Source organism: Ixodes scapularis, unplaced genomic scaffold (genome assembly GCF_016920785.2).
Source record: "Ixodes scapularis isolate PalLabHiFi unplaced genomic scaffold, ASM1692078v2 PGA_scaffold10__122_contigs__length_95168666, whole genome shotgun sequence".
Taxonomy (NCBI): Eukaryota; Metazoa; Arthropoda; class Arachnida; order Ixodida; family Ixodidae; genus Ixodes; species Ixodes scapularis.
Window position 1 is genome coordinate 28989427 of NW_024609836.1, and position 19913 is coordinate 29009339.

A 19913-nucleotide genomic window follows, 5' to 3' on the forward strand; every position below is an offset into this window, starting at 1 on the left:
AACTGGTTTAATCTTGGGGAAAAAACACACCTACCACAAAACCGACAAGACACACATCAAATTCACTTCCAATCGCCACTCATAACATTCTGAAAGCAAGAAAAGTGGTAAGTGGCGATTAGAAGTGAATGAGATCTGTGTCTTGTCGGTTTCGCGTTGGGTGTGTTTTTTCCCTAAGTTTAAACCAATTGTAGGTAGCGCTCTGCGGTGTGTTGTCTATTTTACTCGTCCGTCGTTTTTTAGCGCTTTTAACTGCTAAACAAACTTGGTCAGATTATGACACTAGCGGGGGGGAGAGGGAAGGGGGGTTTATAGGATGAGAAAGTTTGAGAACATGACATTATCTAGACTAAAAGATAAAGGAGAAAGACGAAGTTTCTTTATGACCCGACGTCCACCCAGCCTAAGTTTGTGAAAACAAAAACTGATTTTGTGGGTGCCTGTACAATTATTTCAGGCAATCGAAGTTATCAGCAACTTACCAGCATCAACAAAGTTGACTGAATACAAAACTCTGATTAGACCAGTGTGAGAATGCGCCACTGCGGCATGGGATCCGTGTACCAAAACCGACTTTTCTCAAATTCAGCGTACTGAAAACCAGAGTTTACCTTTCAAATATGGAAGATACAAAACGGCCTGATTCTGTTTCTCAAATGTTTTCAATGTCGTATATTGTCACAAATGACAATTAATGAGGTGACAAAAAAACGGAGAAAACTATAAGTTTAATGGGGCAAACATGTGCCCAAAACAATATAGAAAAAGACTAGCTTCGCATGCGTCGAAGGAGGCGAAACAGAAAGGATTGAACGCTGGGGCAAGACTGACTCCGGCTCGCCATGCTGAGCCCCTTTTGTACACGCGAGTGCTTCTGGAACAATCGGCAATAAGCAAAAGGGTACTCTAATCTACAATGCAAAAATGTTCCAAAAGCCGGGTAAATTCATGATTAAAAAGTTTTACTCCGACTTAACATAACAAAAATAATAACAAAAGGTACAGCCGTTTCGCCACCTATGCAGGTGGCATCTTCAGTGCATACTGACACCACTTGGGCGAGCAGTCAACCAGTTACTCTCCCCTCCCCTTTCCCCTGAGACCAGTCGAGACTACACCCCTCCCCCCACCTCCCCCATCATCAAAGAGGAATGGGGGAAACCAGGAGAGTGAGGCTGGAATTATTCCCCCCCCCCTCCCCCCCCTACTCCTACCAAACCTGCCCACGTCCACGGCACAGCCACGCCGTGCGGTCTCTGTGAGACGAAGTCTACTTATCAGCAATGTCCTCGTAAATGTCCGACAGGAAGCCACGGTTAGTGTTGCACACGGATGGGTCACGACGAATGAACCATGATTCAAGTAACTTCCTTGGGCCCCACCGCTGGTCTCGACCTGACGTCGCCGCATTGTCCAGGTCAAACGTGTGCCCTGTCGTCCAGCAATGGTCGACACGTTCAGTCTTTGATCGTGTCGCGTGTGTGGCCTTGGCCACGTTTTTTTTGTGTTCCTTCAGTCTCGTTGTCCTCTTTCTTTCTGTCTCGCCAATGTACGTAGCATCACAATCACCGCACTGCACTTTGTACACCACCCCACTCTGGACGTCCGCAGGGGTGCGGTCTTTTGGCTTCGGGAACACATTCGCCAGAGTGTAATGAGGTTTAAACACAGTTTTTATGTCCAACGGACGTAAGGCTCTCCTTACTGCGTCTGACATGCCGCGAACATATGGAATAGACACAATCGATACGTTTTTTTCCCGTGACACACTCTCCCTAGCACTCTGAATGCGCTTCTGAGTATCGGCAATAAACGCCTTTGGATAGTGGCGTTTTTTTAAAGCATTAACTACGTTGTTTAGTGGAACACAAAAGAGACGTGGCCAAGGCCACGCACGCGACACGATCAAAGACTGAACTTGTCGACCATTGCTGGACGACAGGGCACACGTCTGACCTGGACAATGCGGCGACGTTAGGTCGAGACCAGCGGTGGGGCCCAAGGAAGTTACTTGAATCATGGTTCATTCGTCGTGCCCCATCCGTGTGCAACACTAACCGTGGCTTCCTGCCGGGCATTTACGGGGATATTGCTGATAAGTAGACTTCGTCTCACAGAGACCGTACGGCGTGGCTGTGCCGTGGACGTGGGCAGGTTTGGTAGGAGTAGGGGGGGAAGAATTCCAGCCTCACTCTCCTGGTTTCCCCCGTTCCTCTTTTTGGGCGGCTGGCGGGCGCCGTCCCGACCTGGAGGAGAGTACGTGTCCCGATTGGTTTGGCAGAGGCCGAGGGTGTGGGGTGGGTGGTGGGGGGAGGGGTGTAGTCCCGACCGGTCTCAGGGGAAAGGGGAGGGAAGAGTAACTGGTTGACTGCTCGCCTCAGTGGTGTCAGTATGCACTGAAGATGCCACCTGCATAGGTGGCGAAACGTCTGTACCTTTTGTTATCAATTTGTTATATTAAGTCGGAGTAAAACTTTTTAATCTAATCTACAAGAACGCCTCCCTTTCGCTGTCATCTCCTGTAGTTCTCTCTCTGGCTTCACCATCTGCGTGGCGTCTTTCGTGGCCACCTCTGTAGCAATTGCCATGTTCACCGTCGAATCCAGCGTCAGGTACCGGCGTGGTAATAGGGCCTCTTGCAGCTTCTTGTTGCGCAGCCCACAAACAAGGCGGTCACGTAACACGCGGTCGAGCAGCAACCCAAACTTGCAATTGTCCGCAATGTGACGTAAGTCTACCAGGAAATCGTGAACTGTCTCATTATCTCCCTGTCGACGGTTGTAGAAACAAAATCTCTCAGCTATCTCATGTGGCTTAGATCTGAAGTAACTATCCAAGTGTTTAACAGTCTCGTCATAGATGAACTCAGACACTTTTGATAGTGCGAAACTTGCGGATAACACGCCGATAGCCAGCCGGCAACGGCCAGGCGGCGCCAGCAGGGTGAGAGCGCACGGTTATACCCTGGCTCGCTGTTACTTGGCAAAGGGTGAACGATAAGCCTCACATTGCGTGCCGAAGGCTTCGAATGCGCGGCGTATACGAGCGCAACGCACACATATCCGAACATGACGCAGCGAAAAGACTGATACTTCTTCGGAGTTGAGGCGCGCTCGGGTGATACGCAGTCACGTTCCGATTGGCCCACCAGGGCCGTAGCTTCAGCTATACTGGCACGTTACACAATCACGGCTTCCTGGGATAAACAGTATTACTTGCTTCAGACACTAGGCTAATCGGCGCCAACAGAGTAAAAGCTCACGTTTGAACAATGCAGCCGCCACTCCCAGGGGTACCCAATATTTCTTGCTTCGGTCGCTAGATGGCGCCAAACCAAACAGCATTGCAGGTTGCCTATAGCCTTCGTTCCTAGTGCCGAGACTAGAAGAGCTCACTTCTGAGCTGCAGATGTTGATCTGACTGCACTCGAAGTAAGCTTCAACTCTAATTGGATACACGAGTCTTACCTGTCTGCGACGTCGTCGAAGCTGACCGGTGGAGGCCTGCCATTTAGGGGACGGTTTTTCGCGTGGTTGTCCGAGGTCGACGCCAAAGCAGCAATGTGTAACCGAATAGCCGGCGTGGCGATATGCAAAACTGCTACTGTGGAGCCAGGCGAAGGAACGTGTTTATTCCATGCTGGTGGAATTAGGAACGGCGCTGCTCGCACTCTCGACGCCAGAACAAGCGTCGTTATTGTCGTCTGGTCTCATTTGCTAACAAAAACATAAATAAGCGAAAGAATCGAGAGCATTTAAGCTTTTCCTTAAGGTGCATTTATGATAAGTTTTATTGCAGTGCGTTCATCATGTTCAAACCCTTGGGCCATAAATTTATAGAAAAAATTGCAAGAGGAGCAAATGTTTTTTCCTACGCGCAGAAGGGAAAAGATAAAAATACAGAAATAAAACGTCTCGTAGTAGCTGCTACTTCCACGCGGTACCACATACGCTCGTTTTCTGCCGGATTTGTCTTTCGGTGTTCATCTCGAAGAAGCTTTCCAGTTTTTGTTCCATCTGCAACGCAAAACAGGCCGTTTATTTCTGTTTTTTTCCTCCTTAATAGAAATAACTTGTTTTTCTCTTTTTGCATTTTTATATGCACCCACGATATTTGATTGCAATAAAGGCACCACCTAAAGACATCTTTTTAAAAAAAGGTTCCTTGCACTTAGGCCATACATTTCTCTGTTGTATCTACACTTTTAGAAAGGAAATGCGTACATCTTTAGAGAGCCCTCGAGCTATAAAATGACACTTACATTGATTTCTTTATTTTTACCGCTCAAACAATATAAGTAATATTCAAAGAGTCATGTGCAACTGAATTGCCCTAAAAGGTTGTTTGTGCTTTGTTTTAAATAAACAAGGTTGATACAACAGAGAAATGTTTGGCCCTATAAAGCAGTGTTGCGGAGTTTTCATTCCGAATTCGGAATTATACCGGAATCATTTCGCAGTTTCGCGACCCCGGAATGTATTGGGATGACATGGCGGCAGCATTCGGAGGAATGGAATGGGAATAGAATTAATAATCTTTTGCCCGGTATCATGGAGTGATAATGGAATAGGCCTCTTTGTTATGCTAGCTGCGTCGATCTTCAATTAGGCCCGGCGGGCTGCTGGCCCAACGCTAGCGCATTGTCAAAGTGGGCTCTTCTAACAACATCATTGCACTGAAGGTAACTAACGGCTTGAATGTCTCACCGGTTCATGCTCCTTCGAAGATAAAAGTGGCGCTCCCACAGTGAAGCAACAACACGGTAAAGCTGTAGACGTACAAGCTGTCGGTCTTGGCGGTGCGAGACGCGACAAATCAGCTGTTTTACCCATGCGTGACTAGTATGTAGCTTTTAACCCAGCAGATCATGTAATGTTTCGCTTGGAAAAAGAAATATATTTTTTTATCAAATATGGTAAGAAATTACGAGGATCACGCAGCAGACACAGAAGTATGTGTCTTAAAGCAGGTATCATAGTATGGTCCTGGAGTTCTTTATGCTGGGACCATAGCAATTGCTCTTTGTCAGCGATTAAGTGTGCTTGCGGCAGTGCATGGAACTTTGGGGCCGGTAAACGTGGCGTCGCTTCTGACAGTGCACTATACTCCGAGTCACTAGTTGTGTGCAGTACAGGCGAAAACAGCGCCAAGCGAGGGGACAAAGGACGAGCGCTAGAAATGCGGGACGGGAGAGGAGGGCAATGGAGGGCGAGGGGAAAAAGGGAGAGCACTACGAACGTTAGAGAGAAGAGGAGGTTTCCCTCCCCCTTTTTCAGCCTCCCTAGTGCTTGCCCTTTCTCCCCTCGCTTGGCGTTGCCTTCGCCTGTACTGCACGCAACTAGTGACACAAAGTATAGTGGTGCTGTTGTGCAGGTATTTGAAGCAGAGAGCAAGATAGCTTCTTGCGCCACGCACGGACTAGACAACTTTAAGGCCCAATCAAACAACGAAAACGCTTACAATCTATCTGAGGAGGGTACAACACGGTTGGTTTGTGAAGATGGGTGGTTTTAATCATATCTGGCGTCTTTTGCAAGCCTTTTACGCTTGATCGCGCGTTTGATGTCTGCAGTGGCACCAAGTGCCACGAATGCGCAATGTGTGACCACCACTCGGCTTAGTACAATGAGTGGTTTGATAAAGAAGTTTTTGGTACTTCTGCTGTTGTCTCTGCGTTTTTTAACGTTAACTTTATGCTACTTTATTCGGCAACTAAATATAGTTGTTATGAACAACGTTTTTCGCGTTTAGAAATTATTGGAATGAAATGGTAGATTTCAGCCATTCTAAGAGTCGGAATGGGCCCAGATTCTCCATTCTTGGGAGCTGAAAAAAAAAAAGTTATTGAAAAAAGTGAGTTTTTAGAAGCTCTAATTTCCCGAAATAAAGTGGGAATGGATTGGGGGCACCCATTCTACAACACTGCTCTAAATAAAAGTAAAAACATTCAAAGCATCATTCATGCATATACTTCTACTTTATTTTGAAACAAAAACTAAAAACAGCTTTCTCGAAGTACATTTTTGTCAGTCAATGGTGGCCAGATCTTTGGACGGAGCCTAAGTTTATTTGATTCAGCAACTTTTCCACGGTACATGTGCTGCACTGCACAGAAAAAGTTTTCGCAAAGAGGGACTCATATTCAACAAAAACACACGGTAATATTTCCTACAAAAACGTCACAGCCAAGCTTTTGTTTCCCAACAAAAACATATTTATGTCGTAATCTATGCCCTGACAGAAGAAAATATAAAATAAAACGACTTTATTTTATTTCTGCTTGTTTCGGGGTTTAAATTTTGATGTTTCCTAACCAGCTCGTATGTATACTTTCGTTCCTTACATTTTTATAATCAGTTTTGCCAACTCAGCAACTCAAAAACGGCTAAATTTAAATGAGTCACAAATGTCACTTTAATGCCATTCAATGATTTGATTAGTCCATAAGCATTATAAATAAATTTAAAAAAAAAAACAATCAAAATAAATCTTTCTTTCCTCAACAGACTAATTGCGCTGAAATGTTTCGGTGGCGCCAGTTAAGGTTTTTGTTCGAAACGTCAGGACCAGGATTTGGAACGCTGTGACGTCACGAGTTGTCATCTTGGCTTCTTATTATCAGTTGCGATCTAATTTCCATGTTGTGTTGAAAAAACACGATAGAGGCTCGCAGTCATAGCGTTATTAAAATAAGACCGTAAAAGTGACAGTCCGACACTGTTCTTATGTCCGATGCGATGAAAGCAAAATTATTACAAATAGGTGCATCGTAGTGAGCGTTTGACTAATCATTAATGCCGACAACAGCGATGCTTTTGACCGCCCATGTCACCAATAACACCTCCTGTTTCTTTTCAGTCACCTGGGACTTCCGCCTTTGAGTCGTTTTCTTCGTCATGAAAGTCTTTTGTCCCCGCCCCAGTATCGGCTGTTACATAAAATTAGTAACTGGTAAGAGCTTGCCTGCGCACTCACTGTCTTATTCTAAGACTTATTTATGTTCCCAAAAAGGTGTCCCCTGCTTCATCACTATTTCGTGTGTGCAATGCATATCCGGGTGATCTGTTACTGGTGAATCTAGGTGTGCTACGATTAGTGAAAGATGATTCTACCCTATGGCTATACCTTCCACACAAATGAAGCCATTCGTGATGGAAAAGTAAAAAATATGCAATAGCGTAGATCGCGGGAAATTACTGAAATAACAAGAAAAATCGCATAAAAAACCTTCGCCTGCAAAAAAAAAAAAAAAAGAAGACCAAAGGAACAATTGTGAACACAGCTAATGCTAGAGGACAAACCGCTAAACGCCCAACAACGTTTGTGGTACACAATCACTGTACTTGTTTATAGACGCTTTCAGGCAGCTGTGCACGGGCGGTGCCATAACCGACCTTCAGTTTTTATTCCCTCTTATTCCGTTCGCTCCACTTCATCATTACCACAGCAGGACATGTTATTGCCATTTCAGATGTTACTGTGTCCTTCTCCCTAGCATATACGCCTTTGTGGAGGCTCGTTAACGCCCGCTTCAGTGGCTCGGCATCTCGGTAAGACAAGAGAAGGTCGGCCATGGCGGCTCAGTCTGGCGCGCGCTGAAAGCGTCTCTAAACACAAAGGGGGGGATCTGTGGGATAGCGCACACGAGACCGGAGCACGGAGAGCGAGAGCTCGCGCTGCAGAACCCAAGGATCCTGGGCTCAATCCCCACCCCTGCCTGCTTCGATCTGGATGAGCATCGTACCAGCGTGCTGTCGTGTATCGCTACTGCGTGGTGCACGTTAAAGACACCAGACTAGCGGTTACACTGCACTGGCTAAATTCCTCAACTACAGTTGAGAATCAAGTTACCCGTTGAGGCTGACTATGTTCTATGCTGTGTAAATGTACACACACCACGATTTCTTTCTCATACACATGATGGCAGGAAGCCTTAGCTTCGTTACATTCAGTCTGAAAAACAAGCTTTCAATGACAGATGGTGTATTGAGCCACCCTTTAACATACTTGCCATTAAACAATATCCAGAACGCTGCCATCAGAGCTGGTAGGTCTTCGGTGATGTCGATCGCACAAAAGAGTTCTGTGGACTCCGCATAAACAAGCAGCATTCGTAAACTTGTAGGTCGTCTCCGTGGAATACAAGACAAGTTGAATGATAAAAACCGGTATTAAAATGTCAGAAATGCAATGCAGTTTTGACATTTAGTAGCTACAAGTTTCTCAATATATTGCATTAGGGAAATTCGCAATGAAACATAATTCATAAGCAAATGCCTAGTAGGTTGTGTTTCAAAATGCATGAGTGGTTTTGAGTTTCAACTGCGATAGGTTGTCCCGCTGTGCCCATCTTGGCTGTCTTGAAAGAAAATATTATAAACAGACATTTGACAAAAAAGTCTTACTTATATGTAGGCGACCATATTTTTGCGTGTGTAGAACCAGTAGAGCAAGGAATTTAGAATAAATAAAAAAAAAAAAAACTTTTTTTCGCCGCAATATTTATATATGTTTGTTTTTTTGCTAAAAACTTCGTCTCTACCGAGTTGCAGCGCTAAACTTTGGACCAGATGTCAAAGTTCCAAAGCTTGCCGTTGTTTCGTTCAAAAGTTATAAACGATTTTCCTATATTTACAATGAGGAAATGGAGCCCGTTCCCTGTAGCCAACACCATTCAGCTCTGTAGTCGTATGCTGAAACTGAATCACACTTTATTGAAAATATGCACTTTTTAGAATTCCTTTGCGACGCACAGTATTTATTTACTTATTAAGTTACCTCGCAGCGCCCAAAAGGCATCATTGCGAGGAGGGGAGGCTTATACATTTTCATAAATTTACAAGCGTTGGTGTTTGAGGAGGCCCTAGTTTGACTGGAGCGAAAAGTGGTAGCGGGGTTTTGCGCCGAGAAAAGGCCGCAAGATCGATACACTCGTGCTTTGTATTTTGCGTGGCAACCAATTCAATGAATGGCTTGGTACGCAGCATACAAATCATGAATTTCCCAGTAACTTCCTGTCGTATCTCGACGTAATGTGGATAAGCGTCACTGTTTTCCTCTCTTTCAAATAGTTTAGGTTTGAAGCGTAAACATAAATACCAGCACAGCTTCGTTACTGAAACATGAGCGAGGTCTTACAGACGTCAATGGGAATCACTGACTGAAATATGGTGAATGAAGATACCCAATATGCTCAAGCGGAGTCCATAATTTTCAAATTCCCAGTATACAAACGGCAGTTCCGAAAATTTTCGCTCACCTCGAAAAGAAATATGTCTACAATTAACATTGTGGTACGGCTCCGATCACAAACCTGACGTACGTATTGCACCAATGAACATTTCCAAGTCGTATATTTGCTCCAAAAACGTGAAAGAACAATTACGAACTTACCTTTACTAAGAAACGACGCACTTCCGTCGGTCCGTCCGACCGCCTTGTTGTTGATAGTGAAAACGATGGGTGGTCTTCGTGGTAGCCATCACTAATTTTGTGCATAACCCTCCCTTTTTTTCTGTATGAATTCCCCCCCCCCCCACTCCTTTCTCCCCCCCCCCCCCCCCCCCCAACGTTCGCAAAAGCGTGTCATTTACGTATAGCCCAGTCACCCCAGTGTGTCTCCGGTCTATTTTTTCAGTGGAGTCTATTCCGGCAAACTTGAAGAAAAAGATGTTTCTAGGCGGATCCACCTTAAAGGGGTCATGAAATGATTTTCCTACTTCTTCCTCCTTAGCTTTAATCCTCAACTCAAATGCGAATTGTGAAATCACGTGGTCGTGACATTCCTTCGGCACCGGTGCGATGACTCCTAGGTAACCGTGCTTTTTATGCACACCATAGAACTTGTCATTCCCCAGTGACAATAAGTTCGGTCAGGTCACTCATTGGCCACGAACGCGAATCCAAACATTCGTCGACGGATTGATTGTTGACGAGCGCATACGTCCGAGTGACGCAGTTCTCGTGCCTAATGATTGAGCTGGGCTCTGCTGACGTCAGTTTGGCGCCGGTGACGCGCTTTTGGAATCGCGGATGTATCATAGTGAAAAGGCGGAGAGCTTTTGAAGGCAAGAAGGAACAAAATAGCCCGCTATATTTTCAAATGTTCGTACCGAAAAGTTGGCTTTTGACTTTCTAGCCTCTTTTTTTTTTTTTTTCGGCCAACTAAACAATATGCGATTAGTAAAGTCCCAATTTAAAATCATTCATCCCAACCCAAAATTCGTTTCATGGCCCCTTTAAGTTTTGTAAAAGGTGTAACTAGGGTGCCTTCATGTGCGCTTTGCTTAGGGTGGAGACATCTCGCCATTTTGTCCCACACGTTTATTTTTCTTTTTTGTTCAAAAGCGCGTGAAAGAGCGTGTCCCTGCACGCGTTTGTGGCGCTGGCAGTGCTACGGCGACATTTTGTTTTCGTCAATTTTTTAGTATTTTACCCATGAGCGCGTGCTGTCGGCATCGGGTACTACAAAGGGTGGCATCACCCTAAACAGAAGGACATTGAGGCACCCTAGGTGTAACACTTCCTCAAGACATTTCCGAAGCCACGAAAGGTGTATCCACACCTCCTTGACACGCAAAGTAGGGGTGTCAAAAGAATTACACCTATTGTAAGAAACAAGAGCATAGCACGTTGAAGAGGTGTATTCTGAACAAAACATTTGTCACACACCATTACAGGTGTTTTGAAGTTTACTGTGCAATAACCCTTTTCCCTACGGTATGCTTAGACTTCCTAATCCGGACACGACAGTCACCGGCCTACCTTTTAAGCACCTAAGTCGCAACCTCTCGTATTTATTCTCTCCCTGCTCACCATGTCTCTATGTGTGTGTTCCCTTCTCATCAGCGCGCGAGAAGCAGAGCCGTGTAATTTCACTCGCTTATGTGCGGGCAGTGAGAGAGAGAGACTAGGAGACGAGAACACGCCTTGACATCGAAACAACTATCACCCGTTTGGAATGGTTAGTGGGTAGACACAATGCTTGCTAACTCTATATGCACTCGTTGAACGCGCTCGAGTGCGGAAGCCAAACTCCTTGGTGCCTGGCCCGCGCCCTTGGGCGCGTGTTCGACTGGTGTACTCAGCGTCCTATGCTGCCTATACCTCAAAACTGGTCTCGAAGTGGTAACAAATGATGCCACATAAACCGGAGTTTCATGCTGTCGGATATCGCGATCCTGGAGGTTGATCGTAGAAATCCTTGCGGAAAGCACGAACGAACGCGAGTGTCGCTGTCGTCATGGCGTCCCAACTTCTGGCTGCCGAAGCTTCCGTGGACTGCCACACTGGAGAGCGACCTGCAGCAGAACAGGCGTCTGCCACATCCACCACAGCCATTGGGACGCCGCCAGGATCTCCGCCGGCGACGGCATGACACTTCTATGACGCCATCAGGCAGAAATCGAGGGACCAGTTCTTTAAACGCGGTAAAAGCCCAGGGTCACAGACGCGTTCCAGGCACCATAGGCTTCCTGCGTTGCCCAGGGGAGGCTGCGAAAGAAAATCGTAACGACTTGGTTTGAGTAGTACAAGCCAAAGTTATTGGCTTAGCTCAGTTTCTGAACTGCTCATAGACGCTGCTTGCACGACCAGTAACCTCCCCCCACCTTACTCACCAAGGCTCGCGTCCCGTCGTTTGACGCGCCGGACGGCTGCTATGGTAACTGCAGTGTATTTTGTGAAAAAAATTGAAGACGTTTACAATCCCCCGTGACGCCGAATTACAGCGCAGCACTGGAGGAGGAGGAGGGGAAGGTTCGGAGAGGAGGGTACGCCCAAATATATGCCCCTCCTCCTCATCTGTACCCTCCTCTCCTTTTCCTCTCTCATTTAGCAGGAACATTTTTCCGCTAAATTTAACGGGGAATTGGTTCTGCTAAACTTAGCGGGGAATTTTTTCCGCTAAATTTAGCGGGGAATTTTTTGCTATATTTAGCGGGGAAAGTTTACCGCTAAATTTAGTGGGAAATTAGGGAGTTTTCGTAGACCGCGCTGCCCCCTCCGCTAAGCGTTCCGCAACGAAGAAGTCGCTACTGCGCCTGCGCCCCGATAGCCTTGGCTGTGGAGTTTCCGCTATCGCAGCAAGTTGCGGAGGGCCTTGCGGGACGGCGAAAACGATCTACGAAAACTCCCTATTGTTTCTGCAAAATGAAGCGGGGATTTGTTTTGCTAAATTTAGCTGATAAATTTTTCCGCTAAATTTGGAGGAGAAATTGTTTTGCTAAATATAACGGGGAAATTGTTCCGCTCAATTTAGCGGGAGAACTTTCCCGCTAACTTTAGCGGGGAAGTTTTTCCCGCTAAATTTAGGCTGGAAATTTTTCCGCTAAATTTATTGGGACATTCTTCCGATAAATTTAGCCGGGAATTCTTTCCGTTAAAGTTAGCGGGGAAATTTTTCCTTTGAAATTAGTGGTGAAATTTTCCCACTAAATTTAGCGGGGAAATTTACCCATATTGCAACCCGCGGCGACGTCACACGTGACGTCATTATGGGAAACGTCCTATAATGCAACGCGCGGTTACGCCGACGCCGAGGCCGCTCAAGCCGGGAGCTGCGCTCTAATATGTACGTTTTGAAGCACGACGTCTGGATGGCGTTTCAGCTATGCTCTATGGAACTCACAGTTATAAAAGTAAAATCTAGATGGCGCTTCGAACGACGGGAGGCAAACTGAAATGAGCGAATGGGGTATCCCCTTCCTCGGGAGTTCCACAACTGAGGTAACCTAATAACGTTGGTACAAACGAGAGTCACTGAATGTTCCCAGAGTACCGAAACTCCATAGCTTCGCTTAAAGGGGCAGTGCTACGATTTTCAGACTTTGGCCAATTAACTCCAGAAATTAATCTGCGTCACCTATGGAACGAAAAACCGAAAGCCGCATTTTCTAGCGAGCGTTAGTTCTTAGTTTAAAAAAATGAAACAAATCGAAGGTCGAAGTGCCTCTCAACTCTCCACACCGACTTTCCAGTGACGTCTCTGGGAGTTCACGTGGTTTCCCCTTGGGCCCTCCCTTCAGAGACCCCAGCCGCTTCCTCCGCGATTGTCGACTTTCAAAGGATTAGCCTCGTCGAAGGTCGCGGCGAGCGATGGACACAAAGAACGGTTCGCCACGCGGCTGACGGAGGGTGTAGCAGCGGAGGGGGACAGGGTTGGTTGACTTCCGCGTATCCCCCAGAGACACCGTCATTTTAGTTCCCGTAGCCGCCACCGGCGGCTGCAGATCGGCAAATAATTCGTTTTTTGCCTAGCGATTACGCAGCATAATAATAATAATCGTTTATTTCACCATAAGATTTTTATGGTGGCGATCAGGGACAAAAAGCTGCAGAAAACATCTTGACGAGGTCCCAGACCGCCTACAAGCAGCAGAGCCAGCGTGATACTCACAGTATAAAATACATACAGAGCACAAGCTATAGAAAGGATAGCAGAAAAGACCTTCGTCATCACACACTTTGTTAAGGCTGATTCACAGGATTGTTAACTTTTTGTCACTTTCTAGTTTTTGAAGAGAGGAAAAAAAACGAAAAAAAAACGTGATACAATCGCGGCATAACTAAAAAACAGGAGAAAAAGATTTATGCACACGATTGACATCAAACAGAAGGGTCCGAATATCCTTGACAGATAATTTCTCCCAATCGGAGTTTTGTTCGGGAAATGAGAGAGAGAGAGAACAACTTTACTGAAAATGCCTGCAGAATCGGTTAGGCTCCCTCCACGCAGGGAGGACGAACTTTCACCGCGACGCGGCCACTACGTCAGTCTCGTGCGTTCTGCTCCTCGAGGTCTTGCTTCCTCGCTACTTCCGCGGGTCCGAGAGGGCCGCCGCCCCCTTCCTGGGGGTGCTGCTCCCCTTCTCCCCGGTTTCGCTCGGTCGCTGCCTCTCTAGAGCTGCCGAGACCTGCTGGACGGCCTTGAGTTGTGTCTCTTGATCGTAGCTCCTCGTTGCAGCCTCTAGCTGCGGCGGGATCGTCGTCTTCTCGCTGGCTTCTCGCGGATTTACGCTACAGTCCCAATGGATGTGAGCCGCGGTAGCTCTCTCCTTCGCGCACAGTCTACACACGTCACTCGCGTACACACTTGGACACACGTGCTTTGCTAGCACCGGGGTGAGCAGGGACCCAGTCTGTAATTGTCTGAATAACACTGCCTCCTTCCTGGTAAGCACTGGATGAGGTGGCGGCATAGTCTGTCTGTTTAGTCTGTACCACTTCACTATTTCGTTGAAGGAGGTCATCTTGTCCTTGGCACTGTACCGCGACCAACACTCTGAGTCGGCCGTGTTTGCAGCTGCGCGGTTGGTTAGTCCTCGCGCGGCCGCGTTGGCCGTCTCGTTGTGGTTCGCGTTCCCGCGTTCCGACACGTAACTGCCCATGTGGGCCGGAAACCGCTTGATCGTTACAGCACTTTTGCGTCCGATGTCTGCGGCCTTGAGTAGTATGCGCGCGGCCTCACTGCATACCCGACCCTTGGCGTAGTTCTTCACTGCCGTTCTAGAGTCGCACAACACTGTAGTGCATCCGGGGTCGGAGACGGCCAAGGCGATGGCCACCTCTTCCGCCCGGTGCGCTTCTCGAGTCCGGACGCTCGCCGCGGTCTTCGTTGCACCCGTCGATGCCCCGACGACAACCGCCGCGTTTGCGTCGCTGCTCCCTCGATACTCCGCCGCGTCCACGAAGACGGCCCCTTCTTCTCTGGAGTGGAAGTCCACGAGAGCCCTGGCCCTCGCAAACCTTCGCTCCTTGTTGTGCTCGGGGTTCACGTTCCTCGGGATCGGGCAGACCATGAGCTTTCTGTTGATGCTATCCGGTATAGGTACGCTGGTCTGCTGCTCGCCCTCCCTCGGCTCGAGGCCAAGGTCCCGCAAAATCTGTCTTCCGGTTCTTGTTTCAGTGAGACGCTCGAGTTGCGCCGTTCTCTGTGCCTCGGCTATTTCGTCCAGCGTGTTGTGGACTCCCAACGCCATGAAGTTTTCGGTGCTCGTGCTCCCGTGAAGACCGAGTGCCGCCTTATACGTCTTGCGTATGGTGGCGTCTATCTTGTTACGTTCACTTGGCCTCCAGTTGTGGAAGGCGGCCACGTAAGTTATGTGGCTGACTGCGAAGGATTGAACGAGCCTGGTCAGGCTCTCCTCCTTCATCCCCGCTCTTCTGTTGGACACCCTCTTGATGAGTCTCATTGCCGCGGCCGCTTTGCCTGCAAGCTTGTTCACCGTTTCACCGTTGACTCGGTTTCGCTCGATGAGCAGCCCGAGCACTCGAATCTTCTCGACCTCCGGTATTTCTTGTCGCCCTGCCGTCTTCACCATGATCTTGGGACGCTCGTACTTGACTTCCATACTCTTTCTTTTCCTGCCGGCTCCTTTCGGTGGAATCACCAGCAGCTCTGACTTGGCCGGAGAGCAGACGAGTCCAGACCCGTCCAGCTGCTCCTCGATGGCGTTGACCGCTTCTTGCAGCGTTGTCTCGATGTGTCCGTCGCTTCCTCCCGGTACCCATAGCGTAACGTCGTCGGCGTAGATGGTGTACCGGACTCCCGCTACTCTTTCTAGCCGGTTGGCCACCCTGATCATCACGAGGTTGAAGAGTAACGGGGAGATCACCGAGCCCTGCGGGGTTCCGACGCTGCCCAGCTTCTTCTCTTCGAGCTGCAGGTCTCCCGCGCAGATTTTGATGGTCCGTTCCGTCAGGAAGTCTTTGATGTACTCGTATGTCCTCCTGCCCATGTTTAGCCTGGATACCTGGGCCAGGATAGCCGAGTGCCTCACTTTATCGAAGGCGCTCTGCAAGTCCAGCCCGAGAATGGCTCTGTTTTCCTTGGTGCCTGTCATATCGTCGATGATCTCGTTCTTTAGTAAGATCATGGTGTCTTGCGTCCCGAGCTTGTTCCGAAACCCGATGATGGAATTTGGGTAGAGCTCCGATTCTTCCAGGTAACGCTGCCACCTGTTCATGAGAACGTGCTCGAGGACCTTTCCCACGCACGAAGTCAGCGAGATCGGCCTGAGGTTCTCTATGTTGGGCGGCCTGCCAGGCTTGGGGATGAGAATCGCCTTGGCTGCTTTCCATTGCTTGGGCAGCCTTCCTTCTTGCCAGCACTTGTTGTAGAAGTTCGTGAGCGTTTCGATGGCCGCTTCGTTGAGGTTTTTAAGCGCCCTGTTGGTCACTCGGTCGGGACCCGCGGCGGACCTGCCATTGAGATCTTGCAGGGCAACTCTGACTTCCCACGTCTCGATGGCTCGATCTAGCGTCTCGTTCTCGTTGCCTTGGTAATCCGAGTGTCTCTCCGTGGGCGTGGTCGGTAGGTACTTGGCGTCCAAGCGCCGCTTGACCTCGTCCTCCCCGTGTTCGCAGATTGCCCTTTGTAGGATCCTGGCCAGGTCGTTGTGTTGGTGGCCCTTGGTCTTGGTGTCGTCGAGGAGGTGCCGCAGCATGTTCCACGTCTTGCCCTTGTGTATCTGTCCGTCGGCTTCGTTGCAGGCCGCGTTCCATTGTTGGGTGCATAGCACGTTGCAGTGGGCCTCGATCTGCCTGTTGAGTTCGGCAATCTTCTTCCTTAGACGCCGGTTGGTTCGTTGCTTCTGCCACCTCGCCTTTATGGACTGCTTGGCTTCTATCAAGTGGGACAACCGACTGTCCATCTTGTCTATCCGTTCGTCTGTCTCCAGCTCTTTGGTGGCTCCTTCCGTCGTCTCAACGACGTTAGCCGCCCATTGCTCGATGTCCGTAATGTCCAGTTGCACCGCGGGTAGTGCCGTTCGAAAGGCATCCCAGTCCGTAATGCGATGATTCCTTATGCCGGTATTGCCTTGTCCTTTGAGTGGTACGACGACCTCCACGATGTAGTGATCACTGCCCAGCTCTTGGCCCGTGTTTCTCCATTCCGCTTCTCTCGATCCTCCGTCGGTTTTGACGAAGGTAAGATCCGGAGTGGTGTCTCTCGTAACCGATGTGCCGATCCTAGTGGGAAAGGCCGGATCCGTGATTAGGTTCAGTCCCACGTCGGTGGCATCTTGCATCAGCTCCCTCCCCTAGACCGTCGTTCTTTGGTAGCCCCAGTCTTGGTTCGGAGCGTTAAAGTCTCCGCACACTACGAGCGTATTGCTCCCCGCGACTCTGCTCGCCTTGTGGAATAGTGCCTTGAACTTCTGTTGTCCGTGAGACGGACTGCTGTAGACGTTCACCAGGAAAGTGCTCTCCTTCCTCTTCCGCCCCGTGATTACTTCCACCGTGCAGTGTTCGATGGCGCTTCTGCCGATAAGTTCGTGTTCCTTGACGGTGATTCCTTCCCTAACGGAGGTGCAGACCCCTCTGCCCTTGCCCTTGGACGTGTCCCTTGTGCTCGGCGGGCTGTTGTGCGACCGGTAGCCCGGGAGTCTCGGCGTCGCTTCGCTGAGCGTTTCTTGAATCATTATGACGCCTGGTTTCCTCATTAGTTGCTGCAAGTGTTGCTGTAGCACCGCTCTTGCCGGTAAAGCCATTACAGTTCCAGTGCCATACCAAAAGGTCTCTCACTGGCTGTGTGGTTGCTGCTGTACGTGCTGCCCCGTTTATGATTGCTGCAGTTTGGCGTTGATCTGTGCTTCCATACTTTGCATTTGTGCCTGTATGTGTGCCTGCAGCTGTGCTTGCATCTGCGCTATCATGTTCTGGATCGTGCTCTGTACGTTCGTTGTCTGCTGAACCGTTTGCTCGAGGGCAGTGAGGCGTTCGTTGGTTACCTTGCTGGTCGCCTCAAGATGGTCGAGTCTGTCGTCCTGTTTTTTGATTCTCTCCGTTATCTTTCGCTCCTTAGCGCCCTCTATGGCTCTCCTCTTGGGAGCCGGTCCCGCCGCTTTCGTGGTTCTCGGGTCCACCTCGACCTCTGGTTCGTCCGCGGTCATCTCTTCTTGTTTCCTCTCTTGTGCGGGCTTCGGCAGCTGCTGCTGCTGTTGCTGCTGTTTTGCGATTAATGTCGTTAGCTTCTCGTTGATTTCCTTGATGGTTGCGTCCTGTTCGGCGATTTTCCGCTTTAGCTTCTCGTTCTGGTCTCTCAGGGCTTTCACCACCCCGTTCTTTTCTTGGATCATCTTCTCGGCGTTTTGCGCTGTTGTTTGTCTCTTCTCTGCCATGTTTACCTTGACTGCGTCGGCCCAAGCGGCTCTCTCCCTCGACTGCGACGGTCTGCGGCGGCTGGCGCTCCTGCCTCTCTTGCTGTGGTCCCTTTGGCGGCCGCTGTCGCGCTGGCTTGGTTCCCCCGGGGGATCTCTCGTCAGACGGCGCTCGCAGCGCCGGAAAGCTTTCCGGATCCTGTTGTTGCTGCATGCCTTCCATCTTGCGTTCCCATTGCCGTTTCTTGACCACGTACGGTATCTCGTACTTGTTTTTGCGTTCCCTCTCGCCCGTTGGATGCTGTGCCCCGCAGAGCCTGCACTTGGGCTTGCATTCGCGTTCGTGACCCTCGCTGGGGTTCGCGATTCCGCAGCCGAAGCACACTCTGGTGTTGGGATTTGGGCATACGTCTCTTCTATGGCCGACCTTGCCGCATTGCTTGCACACGTCAAAGTGCTTGCGGTAAAGCCTGGACCTGACAAATATCGAGCCATACTTGACGTAGTTCGGTACTTTCTTTCCTGCGAACAGTACTATCACCGTGGTTGTATTGCCGATTCTGTGCGCCTCCACCTCTAGGGGGTTGTACGGGTTCACGATGTTTTCGGCTATCTCCTCCGGGGTGTCATCTACGGCTATGCCTCGGATGACTCCCTTGACCGTGCCATCCGGTGCCGTTCGGTAGGCGCTGACTTCGTATGTCCTACCTCCTATGTTAAGGGCTTTGACCTTAGAGTACAGCGTGGCGCGCCTCTCGTCCGGGGTGCTGACCACGATGATGTTTTGCTGCGCGTTCGTGCAGATGGTGTCTGCTTTGGCTTCCTCCTTCGTTACTCGAGCCGCCTTCATGACGACCGACATGATAACTGAAACCTCCGTTCTCCCTACGTCGAGATCGCCACGTGGTTTCATGACTATCTTGGTGTCTTCTTTCGGCATGTCTATCGGCATCCTCGCCGCTTTCGTTACCGAAGCTGCAACTCTCTTGGCAAAGCTGGCCCCAGTCTTGAGTCTAGACTGGCGAGTAATGGCGGCGGACTCACCGTTTTCCTTGCCGGCCATAATCTGCTTGATGCGCTTGCCGCAGGTGGACCAGCCTTCTGCTTCTTCCGGTGTAATGTCCTCTCCGTGAACTTCGATGTACGTGCGCCCACCGAAACTGCCGATGCTCAGCGTTGACGCCATGTTGTCACTTGTACATTACACCATCACATAATCACCATCACTAGACACGGCATTGCGGGCCTCCTTGGTACGGGCTCTTGCCTTTCTGCGGTGCCGCGGCTCTCCTGAGCAAATAAAACATTACGCACATTACATTACATCGACGTGGCCACTTCCATTTCGGACGCCATCTTGGTCGTACTCGTCGCCGGGTTGGGCCTAACGGCCGGGCCCGTCGCTACCGGTGGCCGTACTGGTGGTAGGCCTACGTTATGCTTACCGAAAAGTCCGCACCGCACCCGAGAAAGGTCCTCGTAAATCGAGAAAATCACGTACCGTTTGGTCAAAACTGGTACCGGTCGATGCCCCGCACCTTCGCGCACACTTTGGTATCAATTATACTGCGGTAACTGTAAATTAATACGGCGCTAATTGGCATAAGAGCAGGATTCGATGAGAAGCCCGTCCACTTACTCGCACTTCGTCGTCGTCCTCCTTCGGGAAATAAATTTAATAATTTTGGAATAGTGTATCTGAGCATTTGTGCTCCGCAGTTCGTTCTGGGAGTGACCACCTCCCAAGAGCTCGCAGAACGAGTGGGATAAGGATGAACATATTGGGAAAGGCGTCCAACGCTCACTAGAAAG

General features: G+C 49.3%; 1 protein-coding gene and 1 pseudogene across 1 annotated transcript; both read right to left on the reverse strand.

The window, feature by feature from the left end:
• Positions 1-13764: 13764 nt before the first annotated feature.
• LOC120850337 lies at positions 13765-15965 on the reverse strand. The gene has a single exon (XM_040222801.3). It carries the CDS (start codon positions 15963-15965, stop codon positions 13812-13814), a length of 2154 nt encoding a protein of 717 aa, XP_040078735.2. The 3' UTR covers positions 13765-13811.
• Positions 15966-17522: 1557 nt separating this feature from the next.
• Positions 17523-19457, reverse strand: LOC120850342 (annotated as a pseudogene).
• Between the last annotated feature and the right edge of the window lie 456 nt (positions 19458-19913).